Source organism: Sorex araneus, chromosome 3 (genome assembly GCF_027595985.1).
Source record: "Sorex araneus isolate mSorAra2 chromosome 3, mSorAra2.pri, whole genome shotgun sequence".
Lineage (NCBI taxonomy): Eukaryota > Metazoa > Chordata > Mammalia > Eulipotyphla > Soricidae > Sorex > Sorex araneus.
The window spans coordinates 78,178,665-78,200,914 of NC_073304.1; the positions used below are offsets into that span (position 1 = coordinate 78,178,665).

At 51.8% G+C, this 22,250-nt stretch overlaps 2 protein-coding genes across 2 annotated transcripts; one reads left to right on the top strand and one right to left on the bottom strand.

Annotated features, from left to right (window-relative positions):
• Positions 1-1,569: 1,569 nt before the first annotated feature.
• Positions 1,570-16,577, bottom strand: NUTM1 (NUT midline carcinoma family member 1). Its single transcript, XM_055133479.1, is given in 8 exon segments — positions 1,570-3,423; positions 4,464-4,580; positions 4,824-5,107; positions 5,690-5,826; positions 8,130-8,258; positions 11,404-12,118; positions 15,150-15,243; positions 16,473-16,577. Coding segments are annotated over 8 exon segments (3,435 nt in total).
• Positions 16,578-17,116: 539 nt separating this feature from the next.
• Positions 17,117-18,372, top strand: NOP10 (NOP10 ribonucleoprotein). Its single transcript, XM_004609530.2, has 2 exons — positions 17,117-17,240; positions 17,969-18,372. Exons 1-2 carry the CDS (start codon positions 17,187-17,189, stop codon positions 18,107-18,109), a joined length of 195 nt encoding a protein of 64 aa, XP_004609587.1. The 5' UTR covers positions 17,117-17,186; the 3' UTR covers positions 18,110-18,372.
• Positions 18,373-22,250: the final 3,878 nt, after the last annotated feature.

The window sequence follows — 22,250 nt, forward strand, 5'->3', positions numbered from 1 at the left end:
ACCTCTTTTCCACCCATTCCCTCTTGTCCTGACCTCATTAGAGACTTGAAAAATAGCGAACTCCTCTGCTGTGTTTAACAGCCCTGCTGAGAGTGGAGTCCTCCCCCCCACCTCTCACCGAGGGAGGAGAGCTGAGGCAGGGAGGAACATCCCCCACCCCCCTCGAATAGGCGACAGGCGCTGTCACCTGAGGTGGGAGCATCCAAGGCCCCTCTGTCCTGCCTCTCTTGTTCAAGGAGGAAAAAAAGTCTTCCCACAGCCCCCACCCTCTGGAATGGGACGGGTTAGGGAAAATTTATCTGATCTGGGGGCTGGAGCAATAGCTCAGCAGATAAGGTGTTTCCCTTGCTTGGGGCCAACCTGCATTCAATGCCCAGCATCCCATATGGCCCTCTGACCTCCACCAGGAGTGACTGATGAATGTAAAGCTAGGAGTGACCCGTGAGCATTGCCCAAAAAAGAGAAAAGGGGGCAAAAAATTGACCTGATCTGGACAGTTAAGGTACTAATTCTGGGGGCTGGAGCAATAGCACAGCGGGTAGGGTGTTTGCCTTGCACGCGGCTGACCCCGGGTTCAATTCCCAGCATCCCGTATGGTCCCCCGAGCACCATCAGGATTAATTCCTGAGTGCAGAGCCAGGAGTAATCCCTATGCATCACCAGGTGTGACCCGAAAGGAAAAAAAAATAAAAGATACTAATTCTGGGGGCTGGATCGATAGCACAGCGGGTAGGGCATTTGCCTGTACACGGCCAACCCGTGCTCAATTCCCAGCATCCCATATGGTCCCCCAAGCACCGGCTTGAGTAATTCCTGAGTGCAGGGCCAGGAGTATCCCTTGTGCATTGCCGGGTATGACCCCCACAAAAAATAATATTAAGATACTAATTCCGGAGGTGGGCTGTGTAAAATAGAAGCATCTTTTCATCTCTGAATCTGCACCAGCAAGCTGAGTTGAGGAAGGGAGGATTGACGCCATCAGCTGGGACGTGGGGCTGCAGCCCACCAGGCAGCTGAGGCCCAAGGCCAGAGAGGTACATGAAGTTCTAGAACCCAGGACCACCTCCCCCTCCTTTTTTATTTTTTTAAATATAACATCACTTCACCCCATTTAGTAGCAAAGTACTGAGTACAAACAAGCACACAGGCCGGGCAGGAGGGATAGCACAGCAGGGAGGGCCTTTGCCTTGCAAGCAGCTGACCTGGGTTCGGTCCCCGGTCCCTGGCATCCCATATGGTCCCCCAGGCAATGCGAGTAGTAATAATCCCTAAGCGTTGCTGGATGTGAACCCTCCCCAAAAAGAAAAAAAAAAGAGCACACAGGAAAGTGTTAACAACAAAACCTTTTATTCGTTTTTTCTCATAACTTCCAAAGAAAGGTATTGGCCCTCAACTCCCACCAAAAGAAACAAACCTGCATCTCCCCTAGCCAGTGGCACCTCAGCAGCAGAACAAGCAAACAACAAAGCTGGGATGGGGTCTAGCTGGTGCACAGCCCCTGGAAATCGGAGGCCACCTGGGGAGGGGCACGGGGTGGGGGTGGGGGAGAAAGGGAGGTGGCGCTGCCCCCTACTGGTTACGACGCCGCTTCTTCCTTCTGCCCGTGACAAAGCTGTCGCGCCTCCTCTTACGGGACTGTGAGGCCCGGGCGGCCCCTGGCGGCGGGGATGTCTCCCCAGCAACCCCAGAGTCGGCTCTCGGGTCGGGCTGCTTCTCGGCGGGGAGAGGCCCAGCGGCCAGAGCTCGCTTGCCAGACTTGGTGAGAGAATACAGTGCTTTGCCTGCGCCTCTGGCCTCGGCAGGGAGCAGCTTCGAGGCCCTGGGGACCCCCTTCCCGGTGGGGGGCAGGCCTGAGGCCGGGCGAGGACTGAGAGGCACCGCCCGAGGCGACAGGCTCAGCTTAGAGGCCAAGAGGTAAGCGAAGTTGGAGAGTTCCTCATCCTCGTCCTCGTCCCCGAGCTCGGCCCTGAGGCCTGCCGAGCTAACCTGAGAGGCTCCCCTCCCCGCAGAGGGCGCCCCCCATGCAGGGGAAGTGTCCCCAAGGCTTTGGCGAGGAGATGTGGACTTGGGGGTCCCAGGCGCCTGGGCCTGTGGATTCCCCGCTAAGGGGGCGAGATCTTTAGACTTGGCCAAATCAGCATCCTCCCTGCCCTCACTTGGGGGCTCACTCGGGCCGGTCTCGCCCCCCACCGCCAGCTGCAGGCCTGGGGCATCTCTGATCTCTAGTAAGGGTTCTGCGGTTCCCAGCAGAGGACTGAGTGGGTGGTCTCTGCTCCCTGTCTTCGGGTAAGAGTTCACCTCCTGGGGCCCCAGGAGGAGGAGGTCGCCCTGACAGGCGGGCAGGAGAGTGTCTTTGGAGACTCCCAGTGTGGTGGCAACCACTGAGCTCTCCAGCAGCGGGGAGCAGCCGTCAGCCCACAGGCTGCTGGGGCTGCCTAGAGCCTCGGGACTCAGTTCCCTCGCCTCGGTGGGCCTCAAGGTCAGGCTGTCGGCCTGTGGAGCCAGGGAGCTACCGCTTCTTTCTTCTAAGCCCTCCTGGGTGCCTCCGCAGGGAGCCACGTAGGTCCCCGCCTCAGCCGCCGCTGTGCTTTCCCCGGCACCCAGAGAAATGCTGCTTCCTGACCCCAGGGTCAGGTAGCCCCCCTGGGCCTCCGCCATGCACTCCCCGGCGTGGAAGCTCTCTATGACCTCCTCGATCTGCAGGGGCAGTTCCAGGCCGATGGTCTCCATCTCGCTACCCAGCCAGAGCCCCGGGCTGAGGGGGGCTGGGGCATCTGCGGCTGCCTCAGGGGCAGGGTCCTGCTGATAACTTTGCACGAGGAGGGGACCTCCATCCTCTCCCCACAGGGCTCCCGAAGAACTTTCCGGAGTCCCCACCAACAGCTCCTCTGGCGGGAGCACTCCCACGACCCCCACCTGCTCATCTGCCTGCAGCCTCAGGACCTGCGGCTCCAGCCCCTCACTCTGCAGCGGACTCAACTCAGCAAGTCCAACCTCCAGATCGGGCCCTAGGCTGAGCGGGGGCCCTTCCTGCCAACACAGGGGCAGCGCCTCAGGGAGCCCAGCCCCTCCCAAGGCATCCTGCCCTGGGGACCCTCTCGGCTCTGTTTCTAGGGATGCTGCAGTTCCCTGGGGAGCTGCAAGTTCTAGCTGCAGGTCCCACCCTCCGGGGGTCAGCAGACTGTTACCATCCCTTCGAGGCCTGTCCCGCCCCCTCTGGCCTTCTCGGGCTCGCTTTCCCAGAGATGCAGCCTTGCCAAGGCGAGGGGCGCCCCCAGACCCTCGAGCCCCCAACGAAGGGCGAAGCCGCCCTCCCCCATCTTCATCCTCGTCGGAAACAGAAGGGCTGGATTCCCACTGAACCCCGCTGCAGCCCGCCTCTGCCTCCTCCTCTTCCAAGGCCAGGAGCCGCTTCTCCACCAGCTAGAAAGAGAGTGGACAGAAATACTTCGAGTGTCTGTGAGGAGAGTTACCTGGGTGGAGGGCCAGGAGATGATCCTGGAGCATGGCTGACGAGGCAGACTGGCGGCGATAATGACAGGTCGCCTACGGGGGAGCTCTCTGAGCGCAGACTCCATCCCTTTCCTGCACGCCCACTCTCCCTCACCTGCGCCACACCCAAAGCTGCTCACCACACCAAAAGCCAAGACATCGCACACAGAGGTCTAGCTAAGATAACTCGAGCTTGCAGGCCAGAGAGAACACCAAGGTTAAGGCACTGGCCTTGTGTGCTACCAATCCCGGTACCATACTGGATTCTGATCCTGAATACAGTACCCGAGTGCTGCCAGGAGTGCAGAGCCAGGAAGAGCTCCAGAGGACTACTGAGTGTGACCGTGCAACCCCAACACCAAAAATAGGGGGCAGGGCAGGGAGCCCTTTGAGCCTGGGCTGACAAGATGGCTCAAAAGGCTAGAGCATATACTTTGCATGCAGGAGCCCTGCGTTCAATTCCCAGTGTCCCTCTCCAAAACACGGACACTGTCAGCCATGGCCCCAAAACAACACAAAAGCCAGAGAGCGCAGCAAGCTAGGGCACTTGCCTTACAGTTGGCCGACCCAGGCTCAATCCGAGGCACCCCATATGGTCCCTCCTCAAGCCTCATCAGGCATGATCGCTAAGGGCAGAGGCCCACCAGCTGTAGCCCCCCCCACCAAACAGCACTGTAGCACTGTCATCCAGCTGTTCACTGATTTGCTCGAGCAGGCACCAGTAACGTCTTCATTGTGAGACTGTTTGTTACTGTTTTTGGCATATCGAATACACCATGGGTAGCGTGCCAGGCTCTGCCGTGTGGGCGGGATACTCTCGGTAGCTTGGCGGGCTCTCCGAGAGGGATGGAGGAATCGAACCGAGGTTGGCTGCGTGCAAGGCAAAGGCCCTACCCGCTATGCTATCGCTCCAGCAACAAAACAAAATTATTGAGCAGCTTCTGCTGATACTCTCTACTTGCCAGATTTACCTCGGCAAGACTGAGTCCTTCTTCTTGCTCCAGCTCCTCCATTAAAGCCAAAGGATCTCTCTGTTGTTCTGGAGACAGCAGGTCCGCCAGAAACTGAGGGTGGATGACAGCCTCCACCTGAGGAGTGGAAGGCCAAGTGAGTACTTGACAGATGAACATGTGCAAGCCAAGAGACCCCGAGAGAAGAAGCCATGCGCTCCCAACTCCCCTATCCTGGGATTGCTAAAACCCATGACCATCCCCCCCACACACACACATCCCCCACACATATCCATGTGTATGTATATAATCACATGCATTTCTCAGAATTCACACCCCAGGATCTATTGGGAACCAGGTGTCCAGCTGGGTCCAGCCCACCTTGGAGACAAAGACCTCCTGAGAACACAGTTCATCGATGTAGCTCAGGAGCCCGGGATCTGGATATATCCCTTCTTCCTGCTGCTGCTCTTCTGCTTCCTGTTTTCCATCTGCCTCCCTGGCAACCAGGCAACTCCCCACCAGGCCTTCCATGATGTCGGCATACTCTTTCACAGCTTCTGGGGGGATCTCCTTGGGTGCCTCTGCCGCTGGGGGCCTCTGGCTCTTGCGCTGCCGTCGGCGGGGGGCCCGAGACTTGGAGGCTGCCTTCTTGGGGATGTACACTGAGGGGGCACACGGAAGGGGACATGGGAAGCAGCTCTGAGACTGCTCCAAGTACCAGGCTATGCTTCTCAGGACAACATGGGGTACAGTGAAACTGGTTTTCAACCATTTTAAGGCCAACCCCAAAGAGCTGGACCAGCTTTGGGGTAAGATGAGAAACCTATGGGGTCTAAAAGAGAGAATCTCTGGGTCAGGAGTAGAATCTCTGGCTCAGAGGTAGAGCACTCGCCTTGCATGTGCGAGGTCCTAACTTTGACCTCTGACCTCACAATAAATAAATAAGGAATCTTGGGACCCCAGAAATTCCCCCAAAATCCTCTGATCTCTGGCTCCATTCCTAGAAGTTGAGGAATTGTGAGCCTCATTTACAGTCTTGGTAAAAGAACACTTGTGATCTGCTTTGGGACAAATGAAACTTGAGAAACTCATCTACTCATCTAAGTCCCATTTGGAACTTCCACTGAGCTTCCTGGAGGGAAAGTGGCAGAAGCGGGCGATGTCTGCCTAACCCATGAATAGTTTCTGTGTGTCTACCTTGGAGCCTTCAGCTCAGGTCTCTTCATGAAACCCAGTAGCCTTACCTGGCTGCTGACAAACCTCAGGGGTGGAGGGCCCTGGGGGTTCGAGTGTCATAGGGGCAGCGGGAGGCCGGCCCTGGGAGCCATTCAGCTGCATGTTCTGAACTTGTATCTCCTCTTCTGCCTCAAATTCCATGAACCTGCAGAGGGAGAGAGCGAGAGAGGAAGGCTGGGGCAGCAGACGCCAGAGCCATCAGGAACCCAGATTCCAGCACCACCAAACACAGCCAAGAAAGGAAGCACCTTCATTTGGGCAAAATCCTGCACCCAGTTCTGCCATGGAGGAAGGGAGCTGATGACAGAGATCAGAAACAGGGGTGTGTGTGTGTGGGGGGGGGGGGAATGCTAGAGAGATAGTACAGTGGGTAGGGTGTTTGCTTTGCATGCAGCGAATCTGGGTTCAAGCCCCAGCATCTCATGTGGTCCCTGAGCACAGATATAGGAGTAATCCCTGAGCATCACTGAGTGTAGCTGAAAAATTTAAAAATTAAAAAAAAAAAAAGCAGAAGAAGGAAGAAAGAAACAAGACAGGGAGACCCTAGCAAGGTCAAGGTACAATGCTGTCCCCATCATTCAGCATGCAAACTTCTCCAGGACAGAGCCCTGCATGGCTTTCACTATCTCATCCAACATCACCAAGTGTTCACATCAGCAATTAATATGGGCTTGTTCAATCCAACCAGACCCATTCCACAACCTGGCAGGATCCCCTTATAGAAGTGGCAGAAATCCTGGTAGAGGGTTGCACCTCCAGAGTATTGCCACTAGAGGGCAGGGCTGAATTCTTGGACTGGGGCCCAAAACCATCAACCTATAAGAGGTTCAAGGGTCCAGAATAAAAAAAAAAAAAAAGAGTCCAGAATAAGGTGGAAGTTCATCTCGGAGGGAAAAGTGTTCATCTTGGAGAGAAAGTTCACAGTCTTTAACTTCTTTTTTTTTAGCACAGCGGTAGGGCTTTTGTCTTGGACGCAAGCCGACCTGGGTTCGATTCCTCCGTCCCTCTTGGAGAGCCCGGCAAGTTACCGGAGAGTATCCCGCCTGCACGGCAGAGCCTGGCAAGCTACCCATGGCGTATTCGATATGCCAAAAACAGTAACAAACAGGGGCTGGAGCAATAGCACAGAGGGTAGGGCGTTTGCCTTGCGCGAGGCCGACCCGGGTTCGATTCCCAGCATCCCATATGGTCCCCCGAGCACCGCCAGGAGTAATTCCTGAGTGTGGAGCCAGGAGTAACCCCTGAGCATCGCTGGGTGTGACCCAAAAAGCAAAACAAGCAAACAGAAAAAAAAAAAAAACAACAAAAAAACCCCAGTAATAGTCTCATAATGGAGACCTTACTGGTCCCTGCTCGAGCAAATTGATGAACAACTGGGAACAGTGCTACAGTGCTTCTTTTAATCAAGGATGTTGCCTTATTTAAAAATATGTGATCTTGGGCTGGAGCGATAGTACAGCGGGTAGGGCGTTTGCCTTGCACGGGGCAGACCCGGGTTCGATTCCCAGCATCCCATATGGTCCCCTGAGCACCGCCAGGGGTGATTCCTGAGCACAGAGCCAGGAGTAACCCCTGTGTACCACCAGGTGTGACCCAAAAAGCAATATATATATATATATATATGATCTGGGCCAAGAGACTTTGTGAATGGAAGACCCTGACTTCCCCCTACCAACTTCTGAAGAATCAACACCCCCATCGGGGATAATGAGCCAAATAATTTCTGGGCGAGAGAAGGGCTGGTCCTAAGGTCTGCATCAGCACCACTGAGTAGCTGATATGCGATAGCAAACAACCTGGCTAAGAAGGACATTGCTCCTTTTCTTGTTTTTCTTTGCGGGGCCACACCCGGCAGTGTCCTGACTCTGTGCTCAGGGGTCACACCGGGCAGGGGTTGGGGGACCATACAATGCTGGGGATGGAACCAGGTTTGGCCAACCCCATACAGCTCCTCAAAAGAATCCTTCTGCATGGGATTTCTAGAACCAGCAGGACTCCAGTCCTAAAGGGTTCTATACCAAGGTCCTTAAATCACCTGGATCGAGAGAAGGGTGGGTTTCCGAAAGGTAGAGAAAAACGCAAGCATCAAAGATGTGGATGAGGGCTGGAGTGATGGTACAGAGGGTAGGACGTTTGTCTTGCACGCAGCCGACCCAGGTTTGATTCCCAGCATCCCATATGGTCCCCCGAGCACTGCCAGGAGTAATTCCTGAGTGCAAAGCCAGGAATAACTCCTAGGCATCGCCAGGTGTGACCCAAAAAGCAAAAAAAAAAAAAAAAAGATGTGGATGAAGGGCAAGGCTCCAGGACACCCCTCCTAACCTGCACGGTTGCCACTTTCATCCCTCTTAATAACCGCCCACGCATCGAGACACAAGTGTCTCTCTCCTCTGCCCCGACCCCGAAGCCTTAGTTCCCGCAGGGAGGAGGAGTGTTCATTGGACTCACTTTTCTGCCATCTCGTAGAAGATCATTCGGTCATAGTTGCTGGTGTGCTCCCACTCCTGCACTGCCCGTGGCAGTCCCTCCTCCAGGGTCATGGTGGGCTTCAGCCGGGCCAGGGAACGAAGCACCGGGCTAAAGCGAAGACAGAGCAGTCGTGCTGTGAGTGAACAACCCCCTCCCCCACCTGCCCAGGGGGCCCCGTGCCCCTTGATCTGATGTTCCACTCGGTCCCCATCACGGTCTCTTCTGACTGACTCCTAGAACCCCATCCAAGCCCATCCCTGCATGGAAATGTGGGACCTCCCACGCCTAAGAGAGGACTCGCCCGACCCTCAATGCTCAGAGCATCCCTCAGCTAAACTTGGAGAAGGAACGGCATCCAATGGAAAGCAAGGCTCTTGCTGCCCCAAGACTCGTGCTTTAAAAAAAAAAAAATCTTGGGCCATACCTAGTGATTTTCAGGGCTTACTCCTGACTCTGTCCTCAGGGATCACTCTTGGTGCAACTCAGGGTGCCAGAAATGCAACCCAGGTCGTTTGTATGTAAGGCAAGCGGCTTACTCACTGTACTTTCTCCGCAGTCCATCATGCCTATTATTTTTTTTAAAAAAGGTACTCATCAACCCAATTGAATCTCTTTTTTTTTTTTTTTTTGCTTTTTGGGTCACACCCAGCAATGCTCAGGGGTTACTCCTGGCTCTGCACTCAGGAATTACTCCTGGCGGTGCTCGGGGGACCATATGGGATGCTGGGAATCGAACCCGGGTCGGCCTCGCGCAAGGCAAACGCCCTACCCGCTGTGCTATCTCTCCAGCCCCAACCAATTGAATCTCTTAAAGAGAGCACACTGTATTTATTTGTTTACTTTTAAATGGGATTTTTGAAAATAGCTGGAATATCCCTTACAGAAAAAAATATTAATACTTGACCCTAAATATTTGTACTCCAGAAGTCAAAATCCATCAGGGAGAGGGTGTCCCTTTTCTCTCCCTGAGTCCCATGGATCCTCTAGCACTGTGCAGGGAATCACCAGAAGAGTCTGCATGGAAATGGATCCCTGTGCCTTTGGGACCCCAGGACTGAGCATCAAACCAGCTTGCCAAGGTATGTTGCAGAGGGTCTAGGCTGTGTATTGGGGTAGCCCCTGCCCAGAATCCCGTGTGGAGAGCAGTAGGTCAGGACCAAAAGTGGCATGCCCTTAAGATTTAGAAATGCAGCCAGGGCAATAGTAGAGCAGATAGGGCGTTTGCCTTGCATGTGGCTGACCAGGTTTTGATCCCTCGCATCCCATATGGTCCTCTGAGCACTGCCAGGAGTAATTCTTAAGTGCAGAGCCAGGAGTAACCCCTGAGTAGCGCCAGGTGTGACCCAAAAAAGTGAAAGAAATAATAAAAGAAAGAGAGAAAGAAAGAAAAAGAAAGAAAGAAAGAAAGAAAGAAAGAAAGAAAGAAAGAAAGAAAGAAAGAAAGAAAGAAAAGAAAGAAAGAAAAAGAAAGAAAGAAAAAGAAAGAAAGAAAGAAAGAAAGAAAGAAAGAAAGAAAGAAAGAAAGAAAGAAAGAAAGAAAGAAAGAAAGAAAGAAAGAAAGAAAGGAAGGAAGGAAGGAAGAAAGGAAGAAAGAAATGCAGCCTGCCAGCATCCTCACTCACTCAGGAGTCAGGGTAGAAAGGGAGAATCTTTCAGGAGTCAGCCTTGCACAGGTGTTGGGGTACAGGGTAGTGAGAAAAGGTAGCCCTGGGTGAAAAACTCCCCAGGGGTTAATGACTGCTTTAAAAACACAATAGTTTGTCCTGACCCCTGGCTCTTCTGCTAAGCATCTCTCCCCCCTGAGACCTGAGATTGACCCCAACCTTGCCCTGAGATTGACTTCTGATAAGAACACCAACAGCTAAGACCACATCCCGAACTTTTTTAGGGAGGCCATGTCAGTGCTGGTCAAGCTACTCAAAGCATTCCTGAGCAGAGCAATAGTACAGCAGCTAGGGCACTCGCCTTGCACACGGCTGACCCCGGTTTGATTCCTGGCACCCCAAATGGCTCCCTGAGCCTACCAGGAATAATCCTTGAGCGCAGTCAGGAGTAAGAACTGAGTCCCCTAGTGTGGTCCAAAGACGATAAAAAAATAAAATGTTTTTAAAAAAACAAAAGCATTCACTATGTTCCTTCAGTCCATCTTCTCAGACTCTTGAGGTAGATATAATGGGTACCAAGACAAAATGTCATGGCCAATATCAGAGAGAGAGAGAGAGAGAGAGAGAGAGAGAGAGAGAGAGAGAGAGAGAGAGAGAGAGAGAGAGAGAGAGAAGGGGCAGGGGTGCCTAAACCCTTGACTACTAAAGCTGTATCACCTCTCTCTTTCCTCTGAGTTCAGTAAGGGGAGAAGGAAAGGGTGGCACCCATGGAGTCCTTAACCTGCCCCCCACCTTCCGCCCTTTGCTCAGGAGAGGGTCAAAGCCCAACACGCCTGGTCCTGGTGGAATGACACAGGACCTTGCCCAATGGGGCTGACTGAATGGGAGGCCCTGGCGGGATTTCAAAGCCCCACATTCCTTTACAGATCCTCAGGAAGCGTCTCTGGGTGTTGGTCTGATGGAAAAGGGTGGATCATTAAAAAAAAAAAAAAAAAAAAAAAAAAAAAAAAAAAAAGCTTGCCTGGATCCAGGGTTGCAAGGAACTCTTCAGAAAAGACTCCTGGGGCTGGAGCGATAGCACAGCGGGTAGGGTGTTTGTTTGCCTTGCACGTGACCAACCCGGGTTCGATTCCCAGCATCCCATATGGTCCCCTGAGCACTGCCAGGAGTAATTTCTGAGTGGATGAGCCAGGAGTAACCCCTGTGCATCGCCAGGTGTGACTCAAAAAAAGCAAAAAAAATAGAAAAGACTCCTGGGGCTGGAGCGATAGTACAGCCGGTAGTGTGTTTGCCTTGCACGTGGCCAACCCGGGTTTGATTCCCAGCATCCCATATGTTCCCCTGAGCACCGCCAGGAGTGATTCCTGAGTGCAGAGCCAGGAGTAACCCCTGTGCATCGGCATCGTCAGGTGTGACCCCAAAAAGCAAAAAAAAAAAAAAAAAAAAAAAAAAAGAAAAGAAAAAGACTCGTGAAAGCTTAGCATAAACTGGAAGGGGCATCGAGTCATCGCCGTTATCCTTCTGCATTTCTCCCTTACCTTCACCACTTGCTCCCTGCCCCCCGCCCCGCCCATGATTTCCACTTTGACAAGTCCCCGTCACAAAGTCTTCCTTCTTCAAAAGGGTAGCCCCTGTGCCCCCCCACTTACATGAGAAAGCAGGACAGGGCTTCTGTGTCAGGACTCTGAGACAAGTGCCTCCGGGCCAAGGCTTTGTAGCGCTGCCAGCGGCGAAAGTTCTCATAAACGCCCTTGGAGGTGTAGGAGAGGTCGCCCAGAGAGGTCTTGGATGGGGCCGCCTCAGAACCTCCTTCACCAGGCGATCCGTGTGCTCCGGGCCAAGCCTTTTCGGGGGGCACGATGGGGGCCAGCTGGGCTGCAGGTGGCGGGGCCTGGGCTGCAAAGGCGGGAAGGCCCTCCTGGGTCACCACCATGGCCTCCGTGGGCAGCAGGGTCTTCACATTAGAATCTGTCATGAATTGAGGAGAGGGACTCTCGGGGGCCCCACAGGGAGCCCCTGAGGCCACCCAGTTGAGGTTGGTCTGAGAAAGGACAAAGTTCTGAGTCTGAGAGGACACAGCCCCATCTGTCTTGACTTCGACAAGGACCTTGCCCATGCCAGCCCCGCTGGGGCCGGGGCCGCCATCCCCGGGCACCAGCAACGGGCTGGGGAAAGCGGACAGCACTAGAGGGCTGCTGGGAGAGAAGGCTGGAGGCATGGGGGGCTGCGCAGGCAGCTCCCAGGGCGGCTGGTCTGAAGGGCCAGGAGTCGGTGGGGGCAAGGGCAGCGCAGCGAAGGTGGGCAGGGGCGCGCCAGCCTGCATGGTCATATCCTGTCCCTGCCCTGGAGGCAGCAGTGGAGATGCTGTGGAGACAAGAAATGAGAGGGAGGGGCTGGAGTGATAGCATACCGGGTAGGGCATTTGCCTTGCACGCGACCGACCCGGGTTCGATTCCCAGCATCCATTTATGGTCCCCTGAGCACTGCCTGAGTGCAGAGCCAAGAGTAACTCCTGTGCATCACTGGGTGTGACCCAAAAAGAAAGGAAAAAAAATGAGAGGGAGCAAAGAGCTAAGAGAGAAGTTAGGTCACCAAAGTTGAACTTCACTCCCTCAGGAATCAGCACTGATTTTGGGGTTTGGGGTCACACCCAGTGGTGCTCAGGCCCTGCTCCTGGTTTTGCATGGGGACCCCTCCTGGCGGGGCTCGGGGGACCATATCAGGTATTGCCGTGTGGAAGGCAAGCATCCTGCCCATTGTATTAGGCTCCAGTTTCCAGAGCACTAATTTTTGTTTTTCCATATAGGTCAGAGAGGGCGGGGGAACCAGTGTAGTTTATAAAGGTCTTCTCAGCCATTCTGAGGTCCTCACTCACAGCAGAGAAAGTTCAGTAGCAACAAAGTTGCAAAGACCGTTTGCAACTTGGGGGGTTCTGCCCCAAAAACACAGCCCACCCAGCAGATAGAAACAGCTTTTCATGCAGACCTGTTGACCACACTTTCAAACCTTCTTAACTCTGCTCTCAAACTCTATGTTCCCTGCCACCAGTCACAAAAGTCTTACAAAAGGAGAGGACGTGTGCCTTCCATATTTGGGTCCCAGAAATATTGTTATGTAACAGGACCGCCTAGCGATAAGGGTCAGGAAGTGGGTGAGGCAATGTGGGGAGGGTGACTTCCAGAGCTTTTAACTTGTTCAAAGCTGAACAAGTTAAATTTGGAAATGTAGAGTATCTGTGGCCCTTCTGCTTGGAGCTCCTGGTATACGAAAAGTAGCTGAAGGTCTACTAAGATCAGGAAACTGACAGTAAAGTCTGAAGCACTCACCCTCTGGAGATGGACAATCCCCCACCAGCCCACCTCCCCCACCCCGCCTAAAAAGACCAAGGATATGAACATAAAATGAGGCCAGAGCCATAGTACGGCAGGTACATTTGCCTTGCACGTGGCCAACCTGGGTTTGATCTCCCACACCGCATAATGGTCCCCTAAGCCCTGCCAGGAGTGACCCCTAAGCGAAGAGCCTGAAGTAAGTCCTGAGCACTGCACAGATGTAGTCCAAAACAACAAGCAAACAATAACAAAAAGCAATGTATTTCACAAATCAGAACTCACATCTCCCAGGACTTCTAAAAATGATCAGGAAGATCATCTGTCTGATTCCATGCTACTATACTCCCCCTTAAAAAAGAATATTGGAGAGATAGTACAACAGGTAGAGAGCATTTGTCTTGCATATGGGTTTGATCCCCAGCTCCCCATAGCTCTCCCTGAGATCATAGGAATGATCCCTGAGTGAAGAGCCAGGAATAAATCCTGAGTACCTCCAGGTGGAGAGGGGGGCCTTGAGCATGGCTGTGGCTAGGCTCCGGAGGTCTTTGGTCGTGGGAGCTCTGCTCAGGGCGGGGAGGGAAACTGAAGCCCAACCCCTCCGAAGAACCCTGGGGAAGACAGCCAGGGGCAGGGGCAAGAGACTCTCTGCCTCACACATGAAGGAACCAACAGAGGAACCCAGGTGTGCGGGACCCGGGACTGAGACCTCCAGGCCTACTCTGATCGGGACTGGGCCTCTTCCACCTAGATTTCCCATTTTCCAGTAGCTAGGCGGTCACACCCAGGGACTGCCTTCGGTGCCGAGAAATCCCACCAATGGTCAACATCCAGAGACTATAAAACCAAGCTCCCGGAAGCAATATCTTATAGTCTAGTGCTCCCTCTGGGAAAACATGCCAAGCTACCAAGAGTTTCCTGCCCATATGGGTGAGCCTCACAAACTCCCCATGGTGTATTCATATGCCAAAACCAGTAACAATGATGGGTCTTATTCCCCTGATCCTGAAAGATCCTCCAATGTGGCACCATTAGAAAGGACGAGTAAAGAGAGGCTTCTAAAATCTCAGGGTTAGGATTAATGAAGACGTTACTGAGATTGCTCGAGAAATTCGATGATTAACAGAATGATGATGATGATGATGATGACCTCCAGGTGAGGCCCACCCTCCCCCCCAAAAAATATTCCACTGGCAAAAGAACAACTTCCTGAAAATACCGCCCCCCCCCCCAACCAAACACACACACTTCCTAACCTGACAGTGAGCAAACATCTCTCTTGGGCAAAGAACTGTGAGCCACCAAGAACAGAATTCAGTGAAATGGGTCTGAAGGTCTAAGTTCCACAAAGGCAGAAAACCTGAGAGTTCAGTTCAGGCCGTCATCTCAAATAGCCGCGACCTTCCCTGCCCCTGAAAAATCATGGAAAACTGTGCTCTGAACAGAATCACCATCTGTCTCTGGGGAAGGAAAGAAGCACTTCCGGTACTTCTGGTACTGAAATAGTTACAGGCAGGAAAGAGACACTTGCAGTATCTTCTGACAGTTCTCAGAAGGATATATCTGTCCAGACATGGCAACTGAGTACTCACCCAGCATTTTTCCAGATCTGACCCCTGTAAAATGCTCCCCAGTAAAATGGGACTGTGGCCCCACCTCAGCTTCCCCAAGACATGCTTCTAGAACATGCTTGGCTACCTCAAGACACAACAACTGGGTCTTCTTCTGTCTTGAAGCCTCTCTGTGCTATTTGTACCACACCCTGGCACCTCTAATTGCCCCTCCTGCAGAAACACACTTTCAAGACCCCTCATTTCCAGAAGACAGTGGCTAAATTCCTCTCCCTTCTCTGTATGTGACACTTTCCTCAGAAGAACTCGGATCTACTTCTTCATTCTTCAACTTCAGTCTTCATGGCAGGGTCTCTTTCCCCAACCCAACCAAATGTGATGCCTTGGTTCTCACAACCCTCTAAGTCATCCCAAAGATGCTGTCCCTAGGTAAAGGGTCAAATTTGAATACCCATGGACCCTCCCCTGTCTCCCCCTTTCTACTTACAGTCTTACCTCCATCTGAAGCCATCCTCTCCACTGTGAGCACCAACTGTGGCTGTCTGGAAGTCTCCAGAATGAGAGTCAAGTCAGAGACCCAAAGAGTAACCTGGCTCCCGTTGACACGCAAGGATCCAAGGAAGAGAAGATAAAGATCAGATCAAAACAGAACTAGAATTCAGGTCTCAAGACATTCTATCATGGGGGAGGGGAAAGGAAAATGTTGGGGGTTGGGGGGGACGCAGCTGGAGGGAGAAGCAATTCCACAAAGGGTTCTGGTTAAGGAGGAGAGATCCAGAAATTCACCCCAAACCAGAGAATGGCAACAAACTTGTTGAGTAGCCTCTTTGGGAAAAATCTGTCAGTTCTTCCTCAGCATCCTAACATAATATTTCCAGGTTCAAGTTCTCTCTACAATTCTTCACCAACGTATCCAATTTTGTACCCTTCCATTTTATTAGTTCTGTAGGTGACTTTCTACTTGGTAGGCTTTGTAGACTCCTTACATAATCTAACATTGGCTACATTTCCCCCCAACCGAACTCAGAGCGCTGTTTCCGTATTTGTAGGACAAGGGAATCAAATGTTACAAATCTCAGGATCGTTTGAGAAAATCCCGGGCTTTCAACAGCCTGTGCAGAGCACTTCGCTGGAATGGCTGTCCTGCCCCAGGCAAACAACCTACTGCTAGCAGCTCTGCACTTCACTTTAGAAAGCTCAGCCTAAAATTTCTAGAGCAAAACATCCTCCTTTTTTCGTTAAACGATTTAAAAAAAAATTTTTTTTTGTTACACGATTTTACATTTTCAAATGGGTAAAACATTTAGTGGGGCTCAAAAGTGAAACTGCAAGACGGAACAGATAGCGAACCTCCATCCTACTCTCTGCAACTGTGCTCTTTACCCTTGAGAAAACAAATAACGCTTCTTGGGAATACCTATCCACATCAAAGACATTTCATGCACCTAGAAATGAACCCTACAAACATATTTTTTAAAAAGCTCTCCTGGTTATAAAATATGCATCCCAATGCATCCGCGTTATAAATAATCCTTGAACATTCACCTCTGTAAAGCTACGTGGCCTCCAATGTTCTTTAGGTTTTTTTGCGCCACACCCGGCGGTGCTCAGGAAACACTCCTGGCGGGTTTGGAGAACCATATGGGGTGCCGCGGATCTAATCTGGGTTGGCGGCCTGCAAGGTAAATACCCTATCCACCGCACTATTGCTCCAGCCCCAATGTTCAATCTCTAAAGTGAAGCCCTGTAAGGACTTCGATGTTAAAAACCCAAAACAACCTCTAGTAGGTGCATATTATTATGCTATTATCTACTCACCACTGCAAGAGCGCTGATTTTGTGGTAGAGACTTGATTTTGGATCTCAGTTCGACCCGAGTTTGGATCTTGGTTCCACCTCTAAAGGACACTTCACCGGTCTCATACAATAACTGCACGATCTCTCCGTTATATAGTCTATTGAATACCCGTCATGCACTCTTTACCGCCAATAATTTTAAATAGGTCCGGGAAACCTCATGTAAAAGAGGGGAGGAACGAAAAATCTTTTTCTTCCCTAAGGTAAAAGGGGCTCTGAATTCTGGACCCCTTATTTCACGAGGCACTATAAATCCACTGGTCCCGAAATGCGTGTATCTTGAGAGGAAGAGAGGCTTCTACTCAACAGTGTTCAGCTACGGTTTATTCCTTCCACCCCTCCTCTAAAGTCTAGTAGTGTCTGAAACACAGAGGAACTATCCCAAGGAGTTTTTGAATGCATGTAAATTACAACTGGGCGCCAAAGCCTGCAAAGTTGCAACTGAGTTGCAACTGGACGCCAACGCCTGCAAAGTTGCAACTGAGTTGCAACTGGACGCCAACGCCTGCACTAGTGCGCCCTCTTCTGGTGAACTGAAGAAAAACGAAAACTGGACTACACTTCCCGGCATGCCCCGAGAAAGACGGCGGCCTGGACCGGAAGGAAGTTGCAGAGCTTGTGAGCCAGTCGGCTGGAGTTGCAGGACGGTGGAAGCGCTCCGACTCCCGCGTGGTCATGTTTCTCCAATATTACCTCAACGAACAAGGAGAGCGGGTCTATACACTGAAGGTGAGACGAAATCTGCTGCGGACTGATAAGAAACGGTGGTGGGAGAGGGGCCTGAGCCCAGCCACCGGCTTGTCCAGCTGGGTGAGGAACCCGCGAATCCCGAAGACCCGCACCGAGCTAGTAGGAGTATTTTTGGGGTGTGAGGCGTTTGGGTTACACCCGGCGATGCTCGGGAGTTACTCCTGGCTCTACACTCAGGAATCACTACTGGCGGTGCTGGTGGAGGGGGGGGGGGGCATATGGGATGCTGGGGATCCAGAAGAAGCCGGGTGGGCCGTTTGCAAGGCAAACCCCTACACGCTGTACTGTGGCTCCGGATCCGTACTTTGCTTCTTGCTGTGACCAGGCCCCCGTGTGTACGTCCACCTCCGTCTTCCATCCACCCTCCCTTGCCCTTTCCCACTCCCCTCCCCTCCTCCCTCCTCTCTTCGTGTTTGGGCTTCACTGGTGATGCTCAGGGTTTGCTTCTGGCTCAGTACTCAGGGGATCGTATGAGGGTGCCAGAGATCTAACCCTGGTCGGCCAAGGGCAAGCAAGCGCCTTATGTGCTGTACTGTCCCTCCCTCCAGCCCACCCCCTTTGTTTCTGTTGCCCTTTTTCTCGTGCCCCCCCACCCCCACCCCCAGCACACACACACTTCTCAGCCTCCATCTCTCTGGTAATGCTTGTGATTGAGTTTTGCCTGCAGCTCGTGTACTGAGTTTTCACATTCTCTCTTCCTCGAGCAGAAGTATGACCCCATGGGACAGCAGACCTGCTCGGCCCATCCGGCTCGCTTCTCCCCAGATGACAAATACTCTCGACACCGCATCACCATCAAGAAGCGCTTCAAGGTGCTCATGACGCAGCAGCCGCGCCCGATCCTCTGAGGGTCTCTTGATTTCCTGTCTCTTCTGCCCTCCGCTACCCCCACAGAGACTTTCCTTCATCAACCAGCTGCTGGGTCTGTGAGCCTGTAGCAGCCTCGCATTCTGGCTCCTGGGAGTTGGGTCTCATCCCATCTGGAGATTGTGCTTGGGTGAGGCCGGCCTGGTTAGCCCCTCCTCCTCCCCCCACCATCAAAGGGAGCGAGTTTTAATCCATTCCGCGTTTTTAGTCACTGCCTGATTATTAAAAATGATTTGAAAGAGTTTTTGTGTGTGATGGGAAGGAAGGATGGGTTTCAAAAATAAGTTAGTGAGGGGCCTGAGTAGCCCTGAGGTTTTATAGGACTCTTGGAAGGAAAAAAATGTGACCACTGCTCACAGCAGCTGATAGGAGGCGGGATGGAAAAAGACTTGCCCCTAACTTGTCTGTATTCACAGAAAAATCCGGTTTAATCTTTTCGCAACGTCAAGGAGCCCTTCTAAGCTGTGCTCAGAAGCATGCTGACACGAGGGTGAGGGTGGACACCTCCTCGTGCTTGTGCTCCAGGGGCCTTTGATTTTGTAGTTTTGTTTGGGGGGCGCCATCTGGTGGAGCTCAGGGGTTACTGCTGACTCTGCACTCGGGAATTAATCCTAGAGGTGGATGGGGAACCAGATGGACTGCCTGGTACAAGGCAAGTGCCCCACCCAGTGGACTCTTCTCCAGCTCCTTTTGTGATTTTCTTTTTGGTTCTCTTTTGGGGGTTTCACCGGGCGCTGCTCAGGGGTTACTACTGGCTCTGCGCTCGGGAATTAATCCTAGAAGTGGGTGGGGAACCATATGGGATGCCTGGTGCAAGGCCAGTGCCCCACCTACTCTACTCTCTCCAGCCCGTTGAGTGATTTTATTGACCCTTAAGCCATTTCTTACCCCGTGGAAGGATAGGTTGACTCAAAATGGAATTATTACTTGAGGATGGGGCGGGGGGCGGGGGGAGGGAATGTTGCTCAGCCAAGGAGTGTTTACTTTGCATGTGTAAAGTCATTGAGTTCCATCCCTGGCCCTGCAGAAACAGTTATGGTTGGGGCTGTGAAAGAATGCAGATGACCCAGGTGTAGAGTCACTTCCAGAAGTAAACTGAGTGCCTTTGCCTGTATGAGGATCCGGATTCCATGCCTGGTACTGGAGAGGGTGGGAAAAAATTCCTAAGGGCAAAAAAGATAGTACAGAGATTAAGGGGCTTACCTTAATGCCCCTGAGCACTGTAGGGTGTGGCCCCCAAACAAACAAGAACATTGCTTGTAAAAATAGGGCTACAGAGATATCCAGAAGGTAAGGTGCTTACCTTGCATGCTGGGTGTGTTTTCTAACATGGCATATGGTCCCCGCTACTGCTATGGTTCACTTCTGAGCACAAGAATAGTTCCTGAGTAGCTCAAAGTGTCCCTCTAAACCCTACTCCCATCTCCTGTTTGTCTAGCTGTTGTGAATTGAGATGCTTTTATGTATATCTTCTGCTCCTCTGAAAATACCCAATTTTTTTTAGGTTCACTTGGTCATACACCTAACTATATTCTCTGGAAGCAATCTACTGTCTTATATTCTGATGTGATCTTAATTTAGAAAATAAGCTATGAGATATTCAAGGAATTATTTGGGGCTTAGAGACATAAAAAAGTATGGTTTTGGTTGGGCCACACCCTGGCTCTGCTCAGGAGTGACCTCTGGTGGTACTGGGGCAGCCATGCAGTATGGGGTTCTTTGCATGCTGGTCAAGATTCTTTACTTCCTCTACTATCGTTCCAGCCTCCATTCCAAAAATGTGTTGGCATGCTTCTATTTGTCAGCTAAATCTTCCTCATTCATGGCAGGGGCACAGTACCAGAAATAATCCCTGAGTGTCGCCAGGTGTGGCCCCAAAACAATACTGAGGGCCAGAGAGCATAGGGCTTAAAGTCCTTGCTTTGTATGCAACTAACCTGGCTTCCATCCCAGCATCACATGGTCCTCTGAGCACTAGCAGGAGTAACCCTTGAGCACCACCACCCAGTATGGTCCAACCCCTAACTCTCCCACACCTTCACACACACCTCAAAAAAGAATCAAAGTTTCTTCTATTTTAAGTGGGAATTTATTTCTCATTTTGATATCTAGATTATTAAAAGCTGACTTTGGACATCGTGTGATTTGATGAAAGAATTTTTTGGCTTAGGTCTTAAAATTCTGATCCACTCTGTTAAGGACGATGTTTAAACATTCCCACTTAAACAAGAACCCAGGGGCTGGAGAGATAGCACAGCAGGTAGGGCATTTGCCTTGTACATGGCTGACCTGGGTTCTATTCCCAGCATCCCTGAGCACTGCCAGGGGTTATTTCTGAGTGCAGAGTCAGGAGTGACCCCTGTGCATCGCCAGGTGTGACCCAAAAAGCAAAAAAACAACAAAAAAACCCAAAGAACCCAGCTAAATTAAATTGAAAAAAAAAAAACTTGATCAAAACTAAAGGAAGTAAGTTTCTTAGAAAATAATAGAATCAAAATGTATTGAGCAATAAATATGCTAACAAGAAATTCTGATAACAGTAGTTGAGGAAAAGCTGGAAATGGAGTCAAGAGAATGTAGCTCAGTGTTAAGGTTGAAAGATGGTTTTTGAGCCTGGGGGTGGTGGCTTAGCTGCAGAGTAAGCTTGCCTTGCCCATGTGAGACCCTGGGTTTGATCCTGGCACCCCACAAAGAATATATGTAATAACAGGTGTTTTATTTGGGAGCCCACACCTGTGGTTTTCAGTGCTTAAAAACTGCAGGATCTGGGGCTGGAGCGATAGCACAGCCGGTAGGGCGTTTGCCTTGCACGCGGCCGACCCGGGTTCGATCCCCAGCATCCCATATGGTCCCCCAAGCATTGCCAGGAGTAACTCCTGAGCGCAAAGCCAGGAGTAACCCCTGTGCATCGCCGGGTGAGACCCAAAAAGCAAAAAAAAAAAAAAAAAAAAAAAAAAAACTGCAGGATCTGAAACTCAAGGATAATTTCTCGAAGGACTTGGGGCACTATATAGGGATTGAACTCAGTTGACAAGGCAAACACCCTGTATGCTGTACTATCTAGACCCAAGCTGACATATATGTAATATATACACACACGTGTGTGTGTATATATATATATATATATATATATATATTTGCGTCACACCCGACGATGCTCAGGGATTACTCCAGGCTCTGCACTCAGGAATTACTCCTGGCGGTGCTCGGGTGACCATATGGGATGCTGGGAATTGAACCCGGGTGGGCCGCGTGCAAGGCAAACAAATGCCCTACCCGTTGTGCTATCGCTCCAGCCCCAAGGTGGCATATTTTTAAAGGTCAGGAAAAAGAAAAATGTAGCACTACTCTTTGCTCTGCGCTTGCAGTCATTCCCCCCACTCCCAGACACTGTGGTGACTAGTATCAAATCCAGAGTATCAAATACTCTGCTCTTGAGCATGCTTTCTCTCTCTTTATATGACGTTATGAATAATTTCAGATGCCCATGCTAAAGAGATGGGTCAGGCAGGAGAGACAATACGAAGGTAGGGCGCTCGCCTTGCTTGCGGCTAATGTGGATTCGATTCCCAGGGCCCCATAAGGTTCTCCTAGCACAGAACCAGGGGCCCCGAACATCATCGGGTCTGGTCAAAAAACAAACCAAGGGGCTGGAGAGATAGCACAGCGGGTAGGGCGTTTGCCTTGCACGCGGCCGACCCGGGTTCAAATCCCAGCATCCCATATGGTCCCCTGAGCACCGCCAGGGGTAATTCCTGAGTGCAGAGCCAGGAGTAACCCAAAAAGCAAAAAAAAAAAAAAAAAAAAAAAGATTGGTGGTTCTGAGATAGAAGGCAAGAACCATCGCCTGGTGCCTAAGAAACCTCGGAATGAATCTTACAAATCGGCAGGACCGAGAAGAAAAAGCATCTGTTCTTTAGGGGCTCGGGAGCCCCTTCGCCCAACTACAACTCCCGTGATGCTTTGGGCTCTCCCCCTTCGGCCCCGCCCCCGCCCGCCTGTCCGGCGGCGGCCCGCCGAGAAGGCGCATGCGCACAGCTCCCGGTCACCTCGCCAGGCGCGGAAGCGGGGCGGGGCTCCCCGGGCGCTGTCGGGGACGGGGCCGCCCTCTGAGCGCCTCCC